Source organism: Durotheca rogersii (assembly GCF_024521655.1).
Source record: "Durotheca rogersii strain YMJ 92031201 chromosome Unknown GGS23scaffold_26, whole genome shotgun sequence".
NCBI classification, from domain to species: domain Eukaryota; kingdom Fungi; phylum Ascomycota; class Sordariomycetes; order Xylariales; family Xylariaceae; genus Durotheca; species Durotheca rogersii.
Window position 1 is genome coordinate 106,364 of NW_026251257.1, and position 18,137 is coordinate 124,500.

The window sequence follows — 18,137 nt, forward strand, 5'->3', positions numbered from 1 at the left end:
GCCAATACTCAGATGCACCGCCTATTTCGGCGTTGACGACATTCAAAAACAGTGGGTGGTGCGTATGAAGACGTGCCCCATTGTAGTAGGTAACCACGTCGGGTCTAAACTTGGTGCTAAAGGCCCTATCCGATCACGTGTAGCATCCCGACTTCGACTACTAAGCACCAGTATCTCGACCTAATTACCTAGGTACCCCTTGGCGATCCAACTACTTCCTACGTAAATATCCTGAAAAGTCTCGACATACGTGCCTACATCTAACTCAGCACTCCGAACTATGCGATAGATCAGTGCACTCAGCAAATGACTTGAAGCCATGTGGCTGCCGCGGGAGTTGATGGATACAGCAAGCCTCACCATCCCGTGACCCTCCCCGTAGGGAAACTAGGCCAGCTAACCATTCCGAAGGTCACTTCCAACTTCGTTAGTTATCGTTCAACTGTGCGCAACGACCATATCGAGCATCCTTTCAGAGGGTGGGACTTCTACGTCAAGTGCCCGAATCGTCCAGTCGATGTGACAGACCCCGCGTGCGAGACGACATTCGCGGTCCCCGAAATCGACTGGCAGTCGGTACTATCTCTGAGGCTGGTGTCACGGGCGTGGTGTGTGAGCGCTACAGATATACTGGCGCGGTATCATACATGGGTTCTTCGCTTCAACTCCTTCCGCCAGCGGAGAAACACGCTCGCATTCGTCGATATACAAAGCATCATATCGCGAGACGGAAGGGACAAGTCTGAGGCCCAGAGCACCGTTGCGTCTGCAGTTAGGAACCTAGCTGTCGAGTTGGGTCCGGATAAGCTGACGTTCAAGAGGAGATACCGCATCGAGGACGGAAGGTATGTGTTTGAGATATCTCTTTCAGATGTTTCCCCTTGTTTGTAATGTTTCAGTGTGTGTTGGGCGTCGTGTATGTGCTAAATGTCGCTCCCATTAGCCAGTTTCAGGCCGGCGAGTTTGAAGAGAAGTTCGAAGAGTTGGCCGAACGCTTCCGGGTACGAGAAAACGAGAACTCCTTGAGGAATACAACAGCTGTCCAACAACAGCACGAGAGCGCTAGAAGTCCCATTATTCGGAGCCTCCTTGGTAGCTTACGTTGCGTTAAACAGTTTGCCGTGTCATTCCCCTCTGTCTCTAGCATCTACTTGGACGCTCCTTTCTACGAAGTTATCTGGTGAGCGAACTCCGAATGCCCCCAGGGTTCCTCTGGGGTAACGTATGAAGTAATCGTAGGGTACCGTAGACTGACTCTGCAAGCTGATCAGTTACGACGAAGAAGCGGTAGCTGAGCTGCTGAATACCTTCTACCACGCGCTACTCCTCCCCGCATTCCGTCATGTAGTAGACCTACGTCTCGAGCTTCCCACGACGCGAGATATCGGCTTACTCGCCGGGGCTCTTAGTCAAGAGGCAAGAAGCATGCTTCAACACTTACTGCTCCGGGTAGTCGACGAGACAGGCCCCGGCGGGAGCCAATCGTATAGGAACGAGAGCCAAAACGACGACGGGACAGAAAACGGATACCTTGAGTCGGGGTACTTCCCAAGCAATTGGCAACACAAGTTCCCGAACCAGGCGCACCAGGATGAGCTATTCGCCCTGGTCTCTTCCTGTCGAAACTTAAGATGTTTGGCGATTGATGCGACCCATTATCTCGACCTCGATCGCCTCCACTGGCTGCCCTCTAGGGGCTTGGAGATGTTGTCCCTACAGCGTTTGTGGGCAAGCGAGGAGTCGCTGATCAGACTACTTTCACCTTCCCCGGAATCGACTCACAAGCCGGTCATTAGGCGAGCCAATCTGGAACATGTTCAGTTCAAACCGGGCGGTGGTACCTGGCTGACAGTCTTTCGGTTTCTTGAAAAAGAATGTCCAGACCTGGAGTATTACAGTCTCAACCGATGCTCTCACTTTGAGGATGCCTACGGATACATTTATATGACCTTTGGGCGGATAAAAATGGAAGAATGGGAGCGGACGGATTGATGGACAAACTTATTGGTAAGACGAATGATGTTTACCCTTATGATTAGTTTTCAGCTCCGAGAGTCACGGTCGTGATAAGGGAAAGCGTGAGCACATAATACCTATGTGATGGAAATGGCAACATTACTAATTTAAGAAATTATAAAATACAGAAAGAGGCGGTCTTTACTTCCTTAGAATATGAAGTACCGGGTTTGTAGCATCAGTAGCGTCCCTCGAAATATGATTCAAATATTAATAAAACAATTAAACCTGGTATTGTCGTTGCCATTCATAATTTAGGATCATCCATCGCGACGGCGTGGGTACACGCAGAGTCCGCCACTCTCTGCTGGGAGGATTTACGTCCTTCGGGCGTCCCCAACGCTAGAATCATGACCTATCGGTATGATTCTGGGTGGAGGTCGGATTCGTAAAATATCTACTAAACTTCAGAAAGGAACTTCTCATGGTCCTCGGGCACGAGAGAGACACAGATAAAGCAAAGTCAATACTCTAATACAAGCAGCTTATATTGTAGAATACTATTATTATTAATGGGACCTCCCATAGGCAAGAGACCGTCCGTTACCTTTCCTCGGTCATATCTTCGGTGGGCTGTTGATCGAAAGCGTTGGGAGCATCCAATGTATTCCAACCCTTATTCCTATTATCAATCTCTACTAACCGCTTCGGCAAAGGCATTGTCATTACGAAACGACCAACTCCGAACTACCTCGCTTGACGACGGTACGGAAGTATCGCAGACAACGTTACTGAGATTATCCTTCTCGGTACACCTCACAGAGGGCCCAGATCCACGTCTTGGATAAGGTTATGCTGCTTCTTTTGTCAGTGGCAAGGTGCTAGCTCTCTCCTGTTGCGGCGTATGGGTCGAGACTCTCCTACCGCTCTAAACCAGGAAGACGAGTTCATGAGGGGGTACAAGCACCGTTCCGATCCGGCCAGGAGTCGCAACTACCATACACCAACCACTTCGGACTCAACAAGTTCGGTAGCGGTGATGACACAAGTTATACTGCCATTAAATACGAGATTGGAATGGCCAAGGGAAGAGTACGTACGCGCCCATGGTATTAAACTCACTTCGTTTGTACAAGCCGAATTAACAGCCTGACTCAGGAGACGTTGAGGGAAGCGATCGTCATAATCCCCGTTCGTATCTTGGGTCCATATAGCCCCGTGGGCGTTGTTTCTAACGGGCCAAGATGCAAGGAATTGTGACTTTCTCAGCCAGCAAGGGGTAGTTACCTCCAGCACCTATAAGGTGATTAAGGGCGAAGGGGCCATTCAGATATCGTACTCGAATAACCACGTACCTTGGATACAGGGAAATCAAGGCTCCAGCCAAGGCTATATTGCCCACGTCGATAGTCTCCTACTTTCCTCTACTCTCTACTAACGCATAGCCAACACACCATAAAGCATCTGCAGTCACACAATCGTAACGCCATCTACGTCTTGTCGGGTGCTGGGGGCGGGGCTATGGCGGAAAGCCGATCGCTTGAGAACTTATATCAGACGGCTCTACACCGACTACTCGGCCGAATGATACAGAAGCGCCCTAAATTGAGGTGTGCCTCTATATGATGAAACAGCCCCTTTCAATGAAGGCCGGAGCGATAAGATCATCGTCAGGGTGTCGCAAAATACTCCTCCACCAACGCAGCTGAGCTTCTTGGTATGAGCTGACGCTCTCGTCAAAAATGCTCCTAATATTTGTCTCCGTCTAGGCACTACCATCGGGAAGCTGAACCCCGATCCGAGCCCTGATATCAGGTTGCCCACCTAAAGCTGTCTTTAAAGGTTGAAGGCGGCGCCCAAGCAGACAACCCAAATCAATCGATAAATTGAAGCAAATGTTAAATGTGTGTCGAATCAATCAGCTGTTGCTTCTAAGCTCTTCTTTTACTGATGCTTGTTATTCGGGAGTGGTTCTCTACGCAAGACTGATGCGCGATGCCATCGAGGAAATGGGTAACGGACAGAGTGAGTCTCTCCAGGGGAGGGAGACGTAGCTCTCCAGGCCCGACGGGCGGCGGCCGCCGCCCCAACAGGTCCCGTTATCGAAATGATATGGCTCAACAGTTGCGATGAACTGGACCGGATATATTAACGCCAATCAGAATGTGAGATGTTCGACTTTATCTTTTGGCGTCAAGCCTCGAGGTTCGTATTCCCGGTCATCATGCGGCTCTCCGTCAGGCTTGATCACTTGGACTCGAGATCAGCACGACTTGCCACATTTCATTCTCTTCGCGGACCTCCTGACGATGCCGCGAGGCTTGGAGGTGGGTCTAGGAGGAAGCGATTACGCCTTGGAGCCTGCCTCGAGGCGGATTACAACGAACCAGTCCCAGCAGGCTCGCGGTAGCTCGAACCCCCGGGGCCTCTGAATGCAGAAGACGCCATCCAGAATGACCCCGGCCCGAAAGCCGTCAACGTAGCTGCATATGTGGCTGGACGCCGAACGCTGTGCACGATAAGCTGAGGGTCGCTCACAGGATAGGTTTCGCAAAGCGGTGTATAGCAAGGGAGCCTACCTACAGAGCAGACCCCATGCTCTCGTCATTTCTAATACAAATAGCTGGGGAAATCTGCGACGGCTATGTGTTCATTTCTTGTCCTATTGCTCTCCACCACTCCACCGCAAAACCTCCCTACACCACAGCCCTTATCATATTATTACTCAGAACGCCTTCATCTGGCTTCGCAGTCCAACCACCCAAATAACGACCAACCATAGGAAAATTGAGAATATGAATACCGAAACTCTAGAGACCGGCTATGACCTCCAACGAAGGGAGATTTTCATCAAATTTAAGAGTCCAGCGGACGCTCAAATGTATCAAGCCAGAAACCGCGAGGCACGAATACACGTTACGGAGCCAACCACTGCGTGGCTGCCAGTTCCCCCGAACGCGATATTCATTCGCGGCAGCAGTGAGGGACTTGTGTTTCGCTTCAGAACCTCCACCGCCGCGGATGAATGGTGCGGGCGATCCGTTATTGGACGTCGTCTTACGGGTATTTATTTTGAAGCGTGCGTCCTGAGGAGGTGGGTAGTCGTTCACGAAATACTCTACCCTAAGGAAGAGGCTGGCCATAAGAAAAACAAAGCTGGCAATGGTGCGTGATCAAATCGAAGAGCCGACGACGACGACAAGGTTTGGGGCATCAAATGGAGGAATGAGCATTCACAAGGGTCGGTGCGTGTAACGGAATGGTAGGGGTATATACTTCGGCGTATCTGGGGGGACAAGACAAGTTCGTAGTAATGTTATTGTCGAGCCTGGAAAGGGGTATGTCGTGGAAGGGGAGCGGGAGCACATTGGCGCCTCAATATGGTACACCTTAGGTACTTATCATGTCGATACAAATGAAGTTCTCGTCACAGTCTTGCTAGAATATGCACGCTGTCGTAGTCGTAGTGCCCCCAGACTCCATAGCAAGTGTCATCTTACTCAACAACCACCCGCCTCCCCACCGCCTTCGACACTCCGATCTACGCATCGAAGAGTTGCTCCGCGATGGAGGAAGCCAGCTTGCTCCCTGGTCTCTCTCTCCAAGCTAGTGTCCGCTTCTCTCCGGCGTGGCGGGATAGGGAGGGTTCGGACGGAGTGGCTAGTGGTCGCTAAGCTAGGGGAACGCCTCTACGTGCCCGCTTCCGCTCCGGGCGGTCGCTAGGGAAAAGAAGGAAAAAAAAAGGGGGGGGGGGATGTTTAGGATCGGGGCGGGTATCTGAGACGGGTGGTGGGGTTGGCGGTGGACAGCGCACTGGCCAAGAAGCCAGCCCCTATTTCCCCAGCTTCACCTGTCTACCTGTAGGGTACCTTGCCCATTTACCCGGGACGGGATACCACAACTACCGTCACCACCACCGCGGAAACCCTCCCTTTACCGCACATCTTATCGATGACAGGGCCATGAGCCGATCTCTCTACCTGCTTCCCTACTTAAACCTATGTCACTTGGGTAGGGTGTGATGTTCGGACAGGCGGGTATTTGGGCTTGCCCCTGAACTTCTACCCTGGAACCCTAAGCATAGTCTTAACCTTCCCGGATTCTGGCAGCATCAACCGCCTCCCGAACTCTCCCCGCCTAAGCATACTGAACCCAACTCCTCCGCCTACACCTTATCGTAACTACTTCTCTTCCCCTTCATCACACCTCACCTCGCCTCGCCTCGCCTCGCCTCTCCTTCCTACGCGCCGGCGTCAAAGTAAAAGCGCAGGATGCGCAAGTCTTATCAAGGTTTTTTCACCTTCGTCCCTATCTCCCTCCTGTATACAATGACGCGAAACATGTCCGTCGCTCCTGACGACAAGGTGCCTAGAACGCCGTGATATGGTATCCCCATCGTGAACAAGGTGGCCATGAGAGAGCCTCACCCCCCCTGGTACGGCCGTACTATATGTTCAAGTACGTAGTGGCCCTAATGCTAGATCCCCCGAAACTGCACCTGTTTCATTCCTTTTCCCTTCCCTTTTCGGTGACACCCTTCGTGGATTCGTGATTAACATCGCGAACAATGTTTTTTAACCCGCCTCCCCTCTCCCTAGCGGGTCTTTATTATTTTTCCGGCTCCCGCACGCTTTCCCCACCTTAGACGGTATCACAGTTCGGCCTTCTTCCATGCGGGTTCCTTGCACTCGCCCATAGCGTCGATCCATTCATTGATGCCTTTCAGATGCCAACCGCTCATCCACTTGGCTTTCGAGCTGCTATCGCCCGGAGCCGGCTTGGGAGCACCAAGCTTGAAGCTCTTAGCCGTACAGCACACCTCTTCGTGCCAGCGGTATTGGAAACAGGTTCGGCTCCGCTTCTTCTCGTTCGAGGACTTGTCGTCGGGTTCGTCTTGAGACGCGCACACTTTGGCGCAGTTCTCCCACGATTTCCACGCCTCCTTCTCGACGTCATTCATGTCCTCCTGCTTCTTCTGGCGGTCGCGGAAGTGGCCTTCGGCACGGTCCTGGGCTTCGGGATCCGGGTTGATGTAACAGACATCGTCCGACAAGTTATCCCAATTGGCCCGAGACACTTGCATCTTCGGTTGGATGAGGCCTTCGTATACATCCCGGATCATGAGAATGCGCTGTTAGGTGGTCAACATGGGCGACTAGAGCGAGTAGTATGGGGTGGGCCCGAGACCGGAAAAGCTTGGGGGGCAACAAGCTCTATAGACTGCTTACATCGACCTTTCTCGTCTGCTCAAACTGCCAAACGCTGCTGATTTCCTCCGAGTTCATGTGATGCATAGTAAGAAGCGGCTCGCACCAATGGCCCGGTCCGTACGGCAGGGTGCTGGGCTTCTCGCCGTTGATCATGGGCCAGGCTTGCCGGACCTTGACGCTCTCATACTCTTCCAGGGCCATGGCCAGCATCAAGTCGCCACAGCACTCGTTGCTCCCCTTGACGTTGTACTGCTTGACCACGCCAGGATGATATTCGATCAGATGACGCAACAGCGTACCGCTGAGAATATATCCGGAGCCGCCATGGGCAAACGGAGTACCTCCGATAAAGCTCCGGCTGCCCAGGTAAAGCTTCTCTCGGGGGTCGAAACCAGATTGCTTCTTCAGCCAGTGGATCATGTTGGCCCAGAAAATGTAGGTATCGGCCTCGGCAAAGATGTACCAGTCGTGGTTGGGGCGCATCCGCCAAGTCTGCTCCATCATGGGGAGGAACTTGTACTTGTCCAGATTCCAGGCCTTATGACCTTCAGATTTCGCGTCGATGCAAGATTTCTGCGACACGGGGCACTCCTTCTGGTTGCGGTAGAGATCAAAGTCGTCATTATGGGCCTTGGCCGATTCTTCAAACTCGGCCAGAGCATCGAAGATGTGGTACGGGCCAATCTGCTGCTCCTGGGATAGAATTAGCTACGGACCGGCGCCGGGGCAGGACGAGGCTGAGGTGGGAGGCAGAGGAGGTGGGTGGGGGAAGGCAGGGCCGTACCATGTCGGAGAAGAGGAGGAAATCGGGGAGACAGCTCAAGGTGGTGAGGAGGTGGGTGGGCATCCGATCGAAGGCCTCCGTTGCGCCGGTCTTCATGACCAGGAGCACGCCGTCGGTATTGGGGAAATTGGCACACGGGGCGGAAGAGTTGAAGTAGGGATCGACCATGTCGTTTCCGTCTGTGTACAACGTATTGTTGTATACCGAACCTTTAAAATAGCTTCGGACACTCTGATAGTATTCGTGGGCATATTCAAAGGGCGCCGGCTGCCACCGCAGGCGGAGATGTAGGATGAGCGCGACCAGGGCCAAGGCAGCAATGACGCCGGCGACCCGGAATCGGCGGGAATTGGGAGATGCGATCATGGTAGCGAGCTGCATTGACAGGAGCAGCTATGTCGAAATACGTGACAGGGGCGGCATGAAGACGCAACTGCTCTGGAGAGACGGCTGGGGGGGAGGGAAAGGGTTACATCGGCCAGATTTAACAGTGGTGAGTGAGAGTGATGGCGACAGTTTAAGAGGAGGACAATGACGTGGAGGCAGACCTTCGAAGGTGATACCCGGTTGGGACACGAGATTGTCTGGAGGAGGAGGAGGGGAGGGACGGGACGAACTTCCCATACAGCGCACAAAACCAGCAAAGGTGTCCGTCCTAGTGATAGGACGGGAAGGAAACGGTCGAGATATTATGGACGAGAAGGTGAAGGCTCGGAAGAGCAAGCGAGCGAAAAGGGGGACGGTGGTAAAGAGTGAGAAGACGAGATTAGAATCACGTAAGGTAAGAGGAGGGAGGGAAGAAAAAAAGACGTCGACGTGGTTCGAAGTCGAGTGAGTGACTAGGTAGGTAGGTAGGCAGGCGAGGTGGTGAAGACGATGGGGCAAGTAAGCACTTAACTTGGCTTGCACGGAGGCGGCGCCTGCGAATCCCAGCTGCGAGATCCCAGCCGGCAAGGCGCAGGCAGCACACAGGTATATCCGTACATGCCTGCAACCGACCTGTAGCCTAGGTACCTACCCGCCTACGTTACCTATCTTGGGTACCTACCTACCTAGGTAGGTACCTATACAGAACGATGAAGGTACATCCATTGACCCTAATAAAAATAACACAGGTTCGGTAGCTAACTTCGCGTACGGTGCTAACATCCACCTGGACCCTTAGGTACCTCCTTAGATACCTGCCCATGTGCGTACCTAACCTAAGTAGGTATCTAATAAGAGGCAAGCAGGACAGGTACAACGTAACACATATAGTAGGTATCTCAAAGGTAGGTACCTCCAGGTGCCTGAAGGTAGTACATACCAGATTAGGCTACGTAGAGATACATGGAGCCAGAGCAACCTGCCTGCGGTTTGGCTGAGCGGTGGTACCTGTTCGGTTCACGGCGACTGTTATCCATTCCACGCAGTTATGTACCTAGGCATATACTGATATACAGGTGGCCAGCTCCTACGATGCCTCCGTAGGTAGGTTCGGTACGTAAGCCGGGTCGAGGGCAACGTCGGAGGGTGGATGAAACAAACGTTCTGCATCTAGGGCCCCGCCGGCACGATACGCGCATACGCACACAAGCTAAACCCACCGGCGCAGGCGTCGAATTCTACCCTAGGCTCAGTAGCAACCAGCCCGTACCGCTGCCATGTGGGGATGTGCGGCTGGAGTTTATACTTGACCCGGTTAGCTGGGTAGTGTACCATGCCATCTCGTATTTCTTTTCCCGCGGCCGAGGAGGCAGCAGAGGGTAACATGCCGACATGGATGGGTGGACGCGCTGAGAGGGGTGCCCTGCCAAATACTATATATACCTACCTAGAACCCGTCAGACGCAATCATACCAACCTAGGTATAGAACTGTTAGGTACCTACCTGTAGTGAAATAAGAACCTTCAACTTGGGGCACTTAGGCGCCGAAGTACCTAAGCTTGCGCTGATCTGATGTTGCAGCGGATATAGAATGAGTTAACAGCCTGTCAGTCAGTGTAAGTAGGTAGATTAGGTACCTCCGCAACCAGAAGCGGGAGCGAACGCCGAACTCGGGAGCGCATTCGGTACATTCCACGATATACATATAGGTAAGACACCCATATATAATAATACGTGATGTCTTAGATTAGGCACCTTGCCATCGTCTATACCTAGTCTCGCATCCCTGCGCGCGGGAGAAAGAGGGGGAATAGAGATGGCGAGAAGAAGCGGAGGGGAACCTGCTAAAGAACGCCCACGGCCCACCCGACAAAATCTGGTCTTACTACCTAGGTAGTAGGTAGGTAGATGCCAGCAGCCGACATCTGAAATCCTCGTGTTCCCCTCCCCACCCCCGGTCTTGCGTGGTAATCGAAACATCTAAAACAATGCAGGGATAGCGTGCGAAATGCTACCGAAATGCTTTGCCATCCCGGGCGCTGGGGCGTGATCAACGCCGAATCGGGTCCACGGGCATCGTACCAGGCGGGAAGGCCATATTTCAACGTTACCTACCTACAATTAGGTAGGTACATGTACACACATGCATCAGGTGGTGGGCGGGTATCACGCACAGCCCAACTGCCTACCTAACGCACGCACATCGACCAACCTGTCAATGAGTAGGTTATGTGTAATCCCGAGGCACCCATCCATACCTTAGGTAGGTATATCTGTCCGAAGTCTCAACACCTGCAGCCCGTCTAAAGAGTTAGGTAAATCAGCAAAGTCCCCATCACGATCACCGTCGCAACGACGGAACCTTAAGACGAGAGCTCTCGCCCCATCGCAAAGTAGGCGCTGGCTGTATGGGGACCGGACGGCCCCGGATTACGGGAATATCTACGCCCGCCAAGCCTCCCATGTCGCATCGAGACTGCTGTTTCGCTTGCTCTGCTCTGCTCATGCTCTGCCGCCCGTGCTTAAATTTTTCTTTTCTGTCTTGCCTTTTCCTGCCCATGCTACGCCACTACCCTTGGCTCCGACGCCATGACATGCCATCGCCATGGGCGTGGACGCCCACCGGCCGGAGGAACTGGGTTCAGCCTTATATTGTCATGTTCAGATGCTCCATTTCTCGTCTGTTGGCAACCGCTTCGAGGGGCTTCGTCGTATGGGGGGACACTTTGCCTACCACGCAGGTTGGTGGTCGCTTCGCGCGCCCCCGAGAGCAGATTTCGCCGCCTTAAGAAGATCTTCTCTAGAGATACCTACCTACCAAATGCGCCCGACACTTTTCGACCGCCAACAACGCGTGTGTAGAATGCGCATGTCTTTCCTCCCCAGATACTGTGTTTCATCGAAGCCGCGTGCGGGGTACGCATAGAAAGATAGGCCTGCGTATACCCACCCATGTGTAGGTAGGTAGGTGGTTCATGTGTGTACGCCTCCTATCACTATGCCTTCCTTGAGTGCCTACCTACTTGGCAGAAGAGGACAGACTTTCTATATTTACCATCCTCCGACACGTAGCAATAGGCTTGGGCCTGCATCGTATAGCACGAAAGGAGCGCGCGGTAAAATTTGCATCCGTTCCTATCCCCGGTCAGCTTACACAACCTCGTCGCGCACCGGCCTACGCAACCCTCCGCAGGATCCAGGTAGTGAACCTGAGGTGGTGTCACGTGCATAGGCGCATATACATCACGTGCGTCGCGGTCTCGCTATCGTCTCCGGTTCTGTTCTTATCAGATGGTCCAAGCTTGCCAGGTAGGTTCCGTGGCTTTGCTGAGCGCGCGGTGGGCGGCGGTGGGCGGCAGTGTGGCTGCCGCTGCCACCAACTAGGTAGCTGCTGCGTAGCAATTGCCTAGGCCAAGTAAGTGTAGTAAGTCAAGTAGAAGGAGCTGGCCTGCCTGCCTCCCCCGTAGCTGCCCACCGTAGCTGGCCCCGTGGCTGCCCCGTTACCTCGACGCGCGACTCACGGCAGCTGCCACTGACCTCATGGGCTGGTTTACGCCCGGTAATCGCGTCACCCTCCCGCACCGCACGCACCTCTCACCACACAACACCTCACCACACACACCTCTTCCCTCACCACTCTCCAACTTCCAGCCCTCTCCCACACCACCAGCTTGGGACCACAACATATCCATATACGCTCGCTGTCGCAAGCATCCATCCCCCCCCCTCTTCCACGTCGCCATTCCATTGGCACTCAATTGATTCATCACTATCCCCATCTACATCCCATTTCTGAAAGCTGTTCCTAGCCTCTGCTAATCGCTGTCGCCATCGGCTCCACCACCAATCCATCAGCCAGTTTCATCGCGACGCCATTGCCTTTCCATCACAATGGCTGAACCGACAGCCATCGATGTACCCACGCTCTCGGCAGTCCCAGCCTCCGTCGCTTCGGCTGACGTCTCTGCCGCCGCTACACCTCAGTCCTTGCCACCCATGGATCCCGACGAGCGCGACAAGTCCCTGCACGTGTCGCTGGCCGACTTGACCGCCAAGGCCAATGCCCTCTATGCGCAGAAGAAGTATGAGGAGGCCGCCGAAGCTTTTTCGCGCGCCACCGAGATGCAGGCCGAGATCAATGGCGAGATGGCTCCCGAAAATGCTGACATCCTCTTCCTCTACGGCCGCGCTCTCTTCAAAGTCGGCCAGAGCAAGAGCAACGTCTTGGGTGGCGCGCCTGCTTCCGAGAAGAAGGCGAACGGTGCCGACAAGAAGCCAAAGACCAAAAAGCCCCACGCCGAGTCGTCCTCCGCCAACGCGGCCGGCGACGAGAAGGACAAAGCCGTTGACAAAGGGGCTGCCGTCGTTGCTAAAAACGCCGCCGAGAGCGAGGTAAAGGCGAGCGACAAGGCACTTGATACGAAGAAACCTCTCTTCCAATTCACCGGCGACGAGAACTTCGAGGACTCGGACGAGGAGGAAGGAGAGGGCGAGGGCGAGGGCGCAGGCGAGGGTGAGGAGGAAGAGGATGATGATCTCGCGGTCGCATTTGAGATCCTCGACCTGGGCCGCGTACTTTTCGAGAAAACTTTAGAGCAACGAGATCGAGAAACCTCGGAAGGAAAGGACAAGGAGGCTGCCGAAGGGGACACCCCTGCTGTCAAACACATCAGAGAACGTCTCGCCGATACCCACGACCTCCTCGCTGAGATTTACCTAGAAGATGAAAAGTAAAAACACAGACGCTCTCTCCAGCACAATCGAATATGTCGATTTGCTAACCATCACATAGGTACCCCGAAGCAATTAAGGATTGCCGCGCCTCTCTGAAGTACAAGGAGGGCCTCTACCCTATAGAGTCCGAAGCAGTAGCCGAAGCCCACTTCAAGTTGTCGTTAGCCCTCGAATTCGCGTCCATCACTAGCTCCGCCGACGAGGCGAATGGTGCCGGCCCGAAAATCGTCGACGAAGCTTTACGGCAGGAGGCCGCTGCGGAGCTGCAGAAGGCGATCGACAGCACCAAGCTGAAGCTGACCAACAAGGAGATCGATCTCGCTATGCTGCACGCCCCCGAAGACAACGAGCTATCGCGGAAGCAGATTGCGGAAATCAAGGATATCATCGCGGACATGGAGCAACGGGTGAGTTTATCGCTTCCCCGTCCACTCCTTGCCGCCGCGGGATAAAAAAAAAAGTCTGGAACTAACCCCCCCGAGTAGCTCGTCGAGCTCTCCAAACCACCTATGGATGTCAATTCGGTTCTGGCGGCCGAGGACGCCGTGTTGGGCGTTTTGGGCGCTGCCCTGGGCGAGTCTGCAGCCGAGAAGGAAGCCCGCCTCGAGGACGCCAAAAAGAGTGCCAAGGACCTGTCCGGCTTGGTTCGGAAGAAGGCCAAGGAACCCGAGTCGAAGCCAGAACAGGGTCTAGATGCCCAACAACCGAAGCAGACGAACGGGAACGGGAAGCGTAAGGCAGAAGAGGCGGCGCCCGGGGAAGATGAAACAAAGAAGACCAAGCTGGAGGAGGAGGGACCCAACCCCGACTCCCACTAGCATTCGAAGCGGGGACAGAGGTCAGCCAGCAAGGGGCGGGGCACGGCGGTGCTCGTACGTCTGAGGCCTCCTCGCTCAGCTAGGTAGCTCTCATCTCTAGCGAACCGACTTAAGTCTCTCTCTAGGCGTTCGGGGTTCGCGTTCAGGTTGGCGGCAGTCGGATATCAACTGCCGCTACATGTACATTAATCGCACTCTGTACAACAAGGCATGCACGTGTGCGAACGGGGCGTCGTCAGGCAACCGAGGAAGAAAGAAGCAGGGCAGACAGAAATCTTGGTAGTCGAGGCTGGCATAAATAGTCTCTCTTGTTTATTGATTTCCGTCTTTTGCGTCTCGCGCGTCTCTCTGGGAGTCGGGAAGCGAGGCGAACGAGCCCAAGCCGCCTGCCCGCAGGCCAGCCGCGACGAAGCAGACGACGCAGACGACAACCGCCGCACGCCCCCGCCTCCCGCTTTCGCTAGCTATCGACCCTCTGGCGATCCGGAGAGTGGGAGGAGGGCGGGCGAGAAGTTTACCTGAAGGGAGGTAGGCAGGTGGATAGATGGATAGATAGCTAAGTAACGCGACGTAGATGCACGCGTAGAGGTACCTAAGGTAGGCGGTGTAGCAGCTGTAGGGGGGAACAAGTACTAACCCGCCCAGAGACTGAATCGTGTAGGCTTTCTCCGTCCTTGCAGCACTGCGGATGGTATACAACACCCCCAGGTAGGTAGGTAGGTAGTGTACCTATTAGGAGTCGGCAAACACGCGTATCCTCGAGACGCATCCCGTACTTCCCCCCCTTCCCCCCGAGGCGGCGGTCGAGGAGGCGCTACGTGCTATGCTACGCACGCGCACGCAGGCCTGCACATGTCCCATCTACATACATTACATACACACGGCCCCCCTCGGCGCGATACCGCACCGCGCGACCTGGCCGACTACCGAACGCCACTCTGCGTCGGGGGGCCTAGGCGCGCGACCAATTTCGCTGCGATGCGCGCGCCGGGGCGGCGCTAGCCCCTGGGCTATCGAGGACGGGTGCAAAGCCGGAACGGAACTAACTACCATCTATCACTAACTACCTAAGGTAGGCACTGCTCCTACGCGCGAGTGGAGTCGCAAAAGGGGGGGGGGGGGCGGGGGGAGCGCTGCTGGCCTCACCAGTTGGAGAAAGGAGGCGGGCGCGTTCACATGCAGAGACGTAGGCGCGTTGGGCGGCACGAGGGACGAGAGATAAGAAGAAGAAGCCGAGGGAGTGCTAGTAGTAGTGCTACCAACGTGGACCGGTCCGGAACTCCAATTAGCGAAGCGGGACGCTGCCTCCTTTTCTACTACTCCCCCCACCACCCCAAGATAGACAGGCGGTGGCCTTGCGTCGCTTCGGTTGGCTTGCTTGCTTGCTTTAAGTGCCGTATCGGCGCCCCCGACGAGCGTGGAAGAACGTGAGGGGGGGAGAAGGGGAGGTGGCTACTAGGGAGGACGGGAAAGGGAGGAGGCAAGCGAGAAGCAATCAAGAACGACACGATTCGCCTAGAAGGGGGAGAAAGCCCACATAGATGGGCAAGGCATCATCAGCTATACTCGTACACGTGTGCACAAACCACCCATCTTCCCGTCCGGCCACGCCTTCATTACCCGCTCCTGATGCCCGACTCGTGGGGGTATACTCCGCGAGGGGGGTGGAAGAGGATGAAAAAAAGAGAAACCCTCGAGGAAAAACAGAGTAGACGGGAGGAAAAAAAAAGATGCAAAACCTGATATTGTCGTCATGCCCTCATGCCGGCTGGGGGCGTCGTCTATGCCCTCTTCCCTTTTCCCAGGGCCGTCGTGAAAAAAAAAAAAGAAATCCACATTCCACCCTCTCCACCACCGCAATGACACTCCACCATTATATCATCAGTCCCCAGGACCACGAAGCCTATACTGAAATTCGACAGAATCTAGATGGTCTGTGAAGCAGAGGAACCTGCCGCTGAAGGAGATTCCCCGAGGAGGGCCTCGCATCCTGTGAGTTCCGAGCCCGACCCCGAGCGGGTCAGCCTCAGATCGAGCCACTCCCGCGCCGCTGCCGCTGCCGCTGCCGCTGCCGCTACGCCGGTAGACGGGCCGTCGGCCCGCCGGCGTGCAGCCTTCGGCCTCGGCCCCTTCGGCCCCCGCGTACCGACGTCCTACGACAGATCACGGCCGGTCGCCATGCCTATTGCCGGGCCGGACGCCTTCCCTTTGCCCTTGACGGCCGAGGAGGACGCCGGGGCATTATTCCACGACAGGTAGGTATGGTCGCCGAGCTTGCGCGGCTTGATGAGGTTCGTGACCAGGAATACGAGGGCCAGGACGATGCAGAACCCGCCCACGACGAGCCACAGGATGCCCAGGAAGTTGTTCCTCCCGCCCATGACGGACAGCGTCGTGATGACGATGCTCTTCCTACCCTGGTACACGTCCGTTCGGAAGTCTGTTTCCCATACGCGTTAGCAACTTTTCACGTCATCGGCAACCTCGAACGACGGGTGACGCACTGTCGATGATATCCATAGAGTAGGTGCCTTTCAGCATAGGGGCCGTGTCGTTCTTCCCGTACAGCTTGCTGAAGGTCGGCAAACCTGCCGTCCGCATCCAGACGATGAAATGCTCGTCCTCCTTCAGGTTGGGCGGGGGCGCCTCGGCACTGTACCTCCCATTGGGGTAGCGAATCTGCCAATTAGGGGGCGGGAGGATGTTGTCGTAATTTGTACTATCTCGCCCTCCGTACAAATCCTTGTCCGAGTCCCAGGCGATGGAGGTGTTCTTCAATTCGTAAACCACGCTCGACGGGCTTTCGCTCTCGCCGTCCCGCGTCGGCGGGTTCAGAAGCACGGGATCCAGGAAGGTGTCGTTGAATAGCGAGTTGGCGATCAGACCGCACGGGTAATAAGCCACCTCGTTCGAGCTGTTGACGGTGGCGAGGGGCTGGCAATTAGAAGCATCGACTTCAGAAACGGAGACGTCATTACCCAGAAGCTGCCTATCGAAAAAGGACGCGACATAGCGACGATGGTTCTGGTAGAAGTTCTCCAGCCGGTAGTAGAGGAGAACAGGGGGGGCCATCTCCTCCGGTATATCGAAGGTGAGGGTGCACCTGGTAAGGTTCTGGACGGTGTACTGCCCATAGGTAAAATTGATGCCTTCAGTATGCTGCCACATGGCATTGATGGTCTCATTGTCCTTGAACGACGGGAAGATGAGGCTCTGGTCCATCAGCTCAGAGCTATCAGTCGGGGAGTCCCGGAAGCAGTTGGTATAGTCGATGCGCAACTCCTTAACCTGAAAGGGGGGAGAGGGGGGCCATTAGCAACGATTCAAACGAGATAGACAAGATCAGATGCCTCCGTACCGTAGAGCTAGCATAGATCAACAATCCACCAACGGGCGCACATATGATGCCTATGACGAAGAAGAGCGGGATGACCGTCTTAGGGGTGAGGATGGGCTGCCATGCTTTCAAGCGCTGTTGGCGAAACGCCGTGTTGGCCGGTCTTCTGCTCTTCTTCTTCTCCTTGGGGGTGTTGTCAATGCTCTCGGGGGGGGAGGAGTCGTCCATCTCGAATTGGAAGTGTGGTTGTCGATGTCAGACGGGAGAAGTGGAGTAGGAGGGTTCTGATGAAAACGGAGGTCTGAGGCCTGCTGCTCGTCGCGCGTCCTACGAACGGGGGAGCCGTCGCAGGGACCCGTCTCGGAGCACTCGGAGGGATCCTTTCACAACAGCGGCTGTCACTATCGCGGTCGACGCTTAGCGGAACGTAGGAGTATAGGACGCGGGGTCTTTCAGGTATGGGACAGCACTGGTGATTCCGGTTCTCGATGGTAGAATTAGCCCGAGGGGATTGGAGTAGAGCGGTGGTGTCGCGAAACAGGCTCGGCCATGAATGGGAGTTGATTCTGGAGGGTTGTCCGTATTGCTTCGTGGCTTGGATTGGGCGAAGAAACGCGGCCGAGTAACGTAGGCATGCGGCGAGCACAGCCACCCTGCCCAGCCCTTCCTTCGACACTTACGTAACACATGCCACCCTTTGCATTGGGTACGGTACCTAAGTACCTAAGTACTCGTCAACAGGTTATGATTATGTAATGTGCTGCTTATGTGAGGCCTGTGCACAGACCACCTGCGGTCAAGTACGAACCCCAGGTATCTATCCACAGCTGACCCTTCCGTACCTACCCCTTTTTCGACAGCCCTCGCTTTGCTGAGGTCAAGACACGATGTGCCCGATCTTGCGGTTGGGAGACTTGAACGCAGGTATATT

General features: G+C 54.9%; 4 protein-coding genes across 4 annotated transcripts; 2 read left to right on the forward strand and 2 right to left on the reverse strand.

Moving 5' to 3' along the window:
• Positions 1 to 544: 544 nt before the first annotated feature.
• On the forward strand, positions 545 to 2,248 carry GGS23DRAFT_246274 (uncharacterized protein). Its single transcript, XM_051512218.1, has 2 exons — positions 545 to 1,180; positions 1,272 to 2,248. Exons 1-2 carry the CDS (start codon positions 891 to 893, stop codon positions 1,990 to 1,992), a joined length of 1,011 nt encoding a protein of 336 aa, XP_051368754.1. The 5' UTR covers positions 545 to 890; the 3' UTR covers positions 1,993 to 2,248.
• Positions 2,249 to 5,881: 3,633 nt separating this feature from the next.
• GGS23DRAFT_582203 (glycosyltransferase family 31 protein) lies at positions 5,882 to 8,864 on the reverse strand. Its single transcript, XM_051517221.1, has 3 exons — positions 7,951 to 8,864; positions 7,185 to 7,859; positions 5,882 to 7,087 (listed from the first exon to the last, which is right to left on the reverse strand). Exons 1-3 carry the CDS (start codon positions 8,329 to 8,331, stop codon positions 6,608 to 6,610), a joined length of 1,536 nt encoding a protein of 511 aa, XP_051368755.1. The 5' UTR covers positions 8,332 to 8,864; the 3' UTR covers positions 5,882 to 6,607.
• A 2,871-nt stretch (positions 8,865 to 11,735) lies between these two features.
• Positions 11,736 to 13,974, forward strand: GGS23DRAFT_246450 (uncharacterized protein). The gene is made up of 3 exons (XM_051512219.1): positions 11,736 to 13,047; positions 13,110 to 13,458; positions 13,537 to 13,974. The coding sequence occupies exons 1-3, from the start codon at positions 12,209 to 12,211 to the stop codon at positions 13,867 to 13,869; spliced, it is 1,521 nt and encodes a 506-aa protein (XP_051368756.1). The 5' UTR covers positions 11,736 to 12,208; the 3' UTR covers positions 13,870 to 13,974.
• Positions 13,975 to 15,915: 1,941 nt separating this feature from the next.
• On the reverse strand, positions 15,916 to 17,778 carry GGS23DRAFT_582211 (Lem3/Cdc50). The gene is made up of 3 exons (XM_051517222.1): positions 17,228 to 17,778; positions 16,374 to 17,157; positions 15,916 to 16,309 (listed from the first exon to the last, which is right to left on the reverse strand). Exons 1-3 carry the CDS (start codon positions 17,432 to 17,434, stop codon positions 16,023 to 16,025), a joined length of 1,278 nt encoding a protein of 425 aa, XP_051368757.1. The 5' UTR covers positions 17,435 to 17,778; the 3' UTR covers positions 15,916 to 16,022.
• Between the last annotated feature and the right edge of the window lie 359 nt (positions 17,779 to 18,137).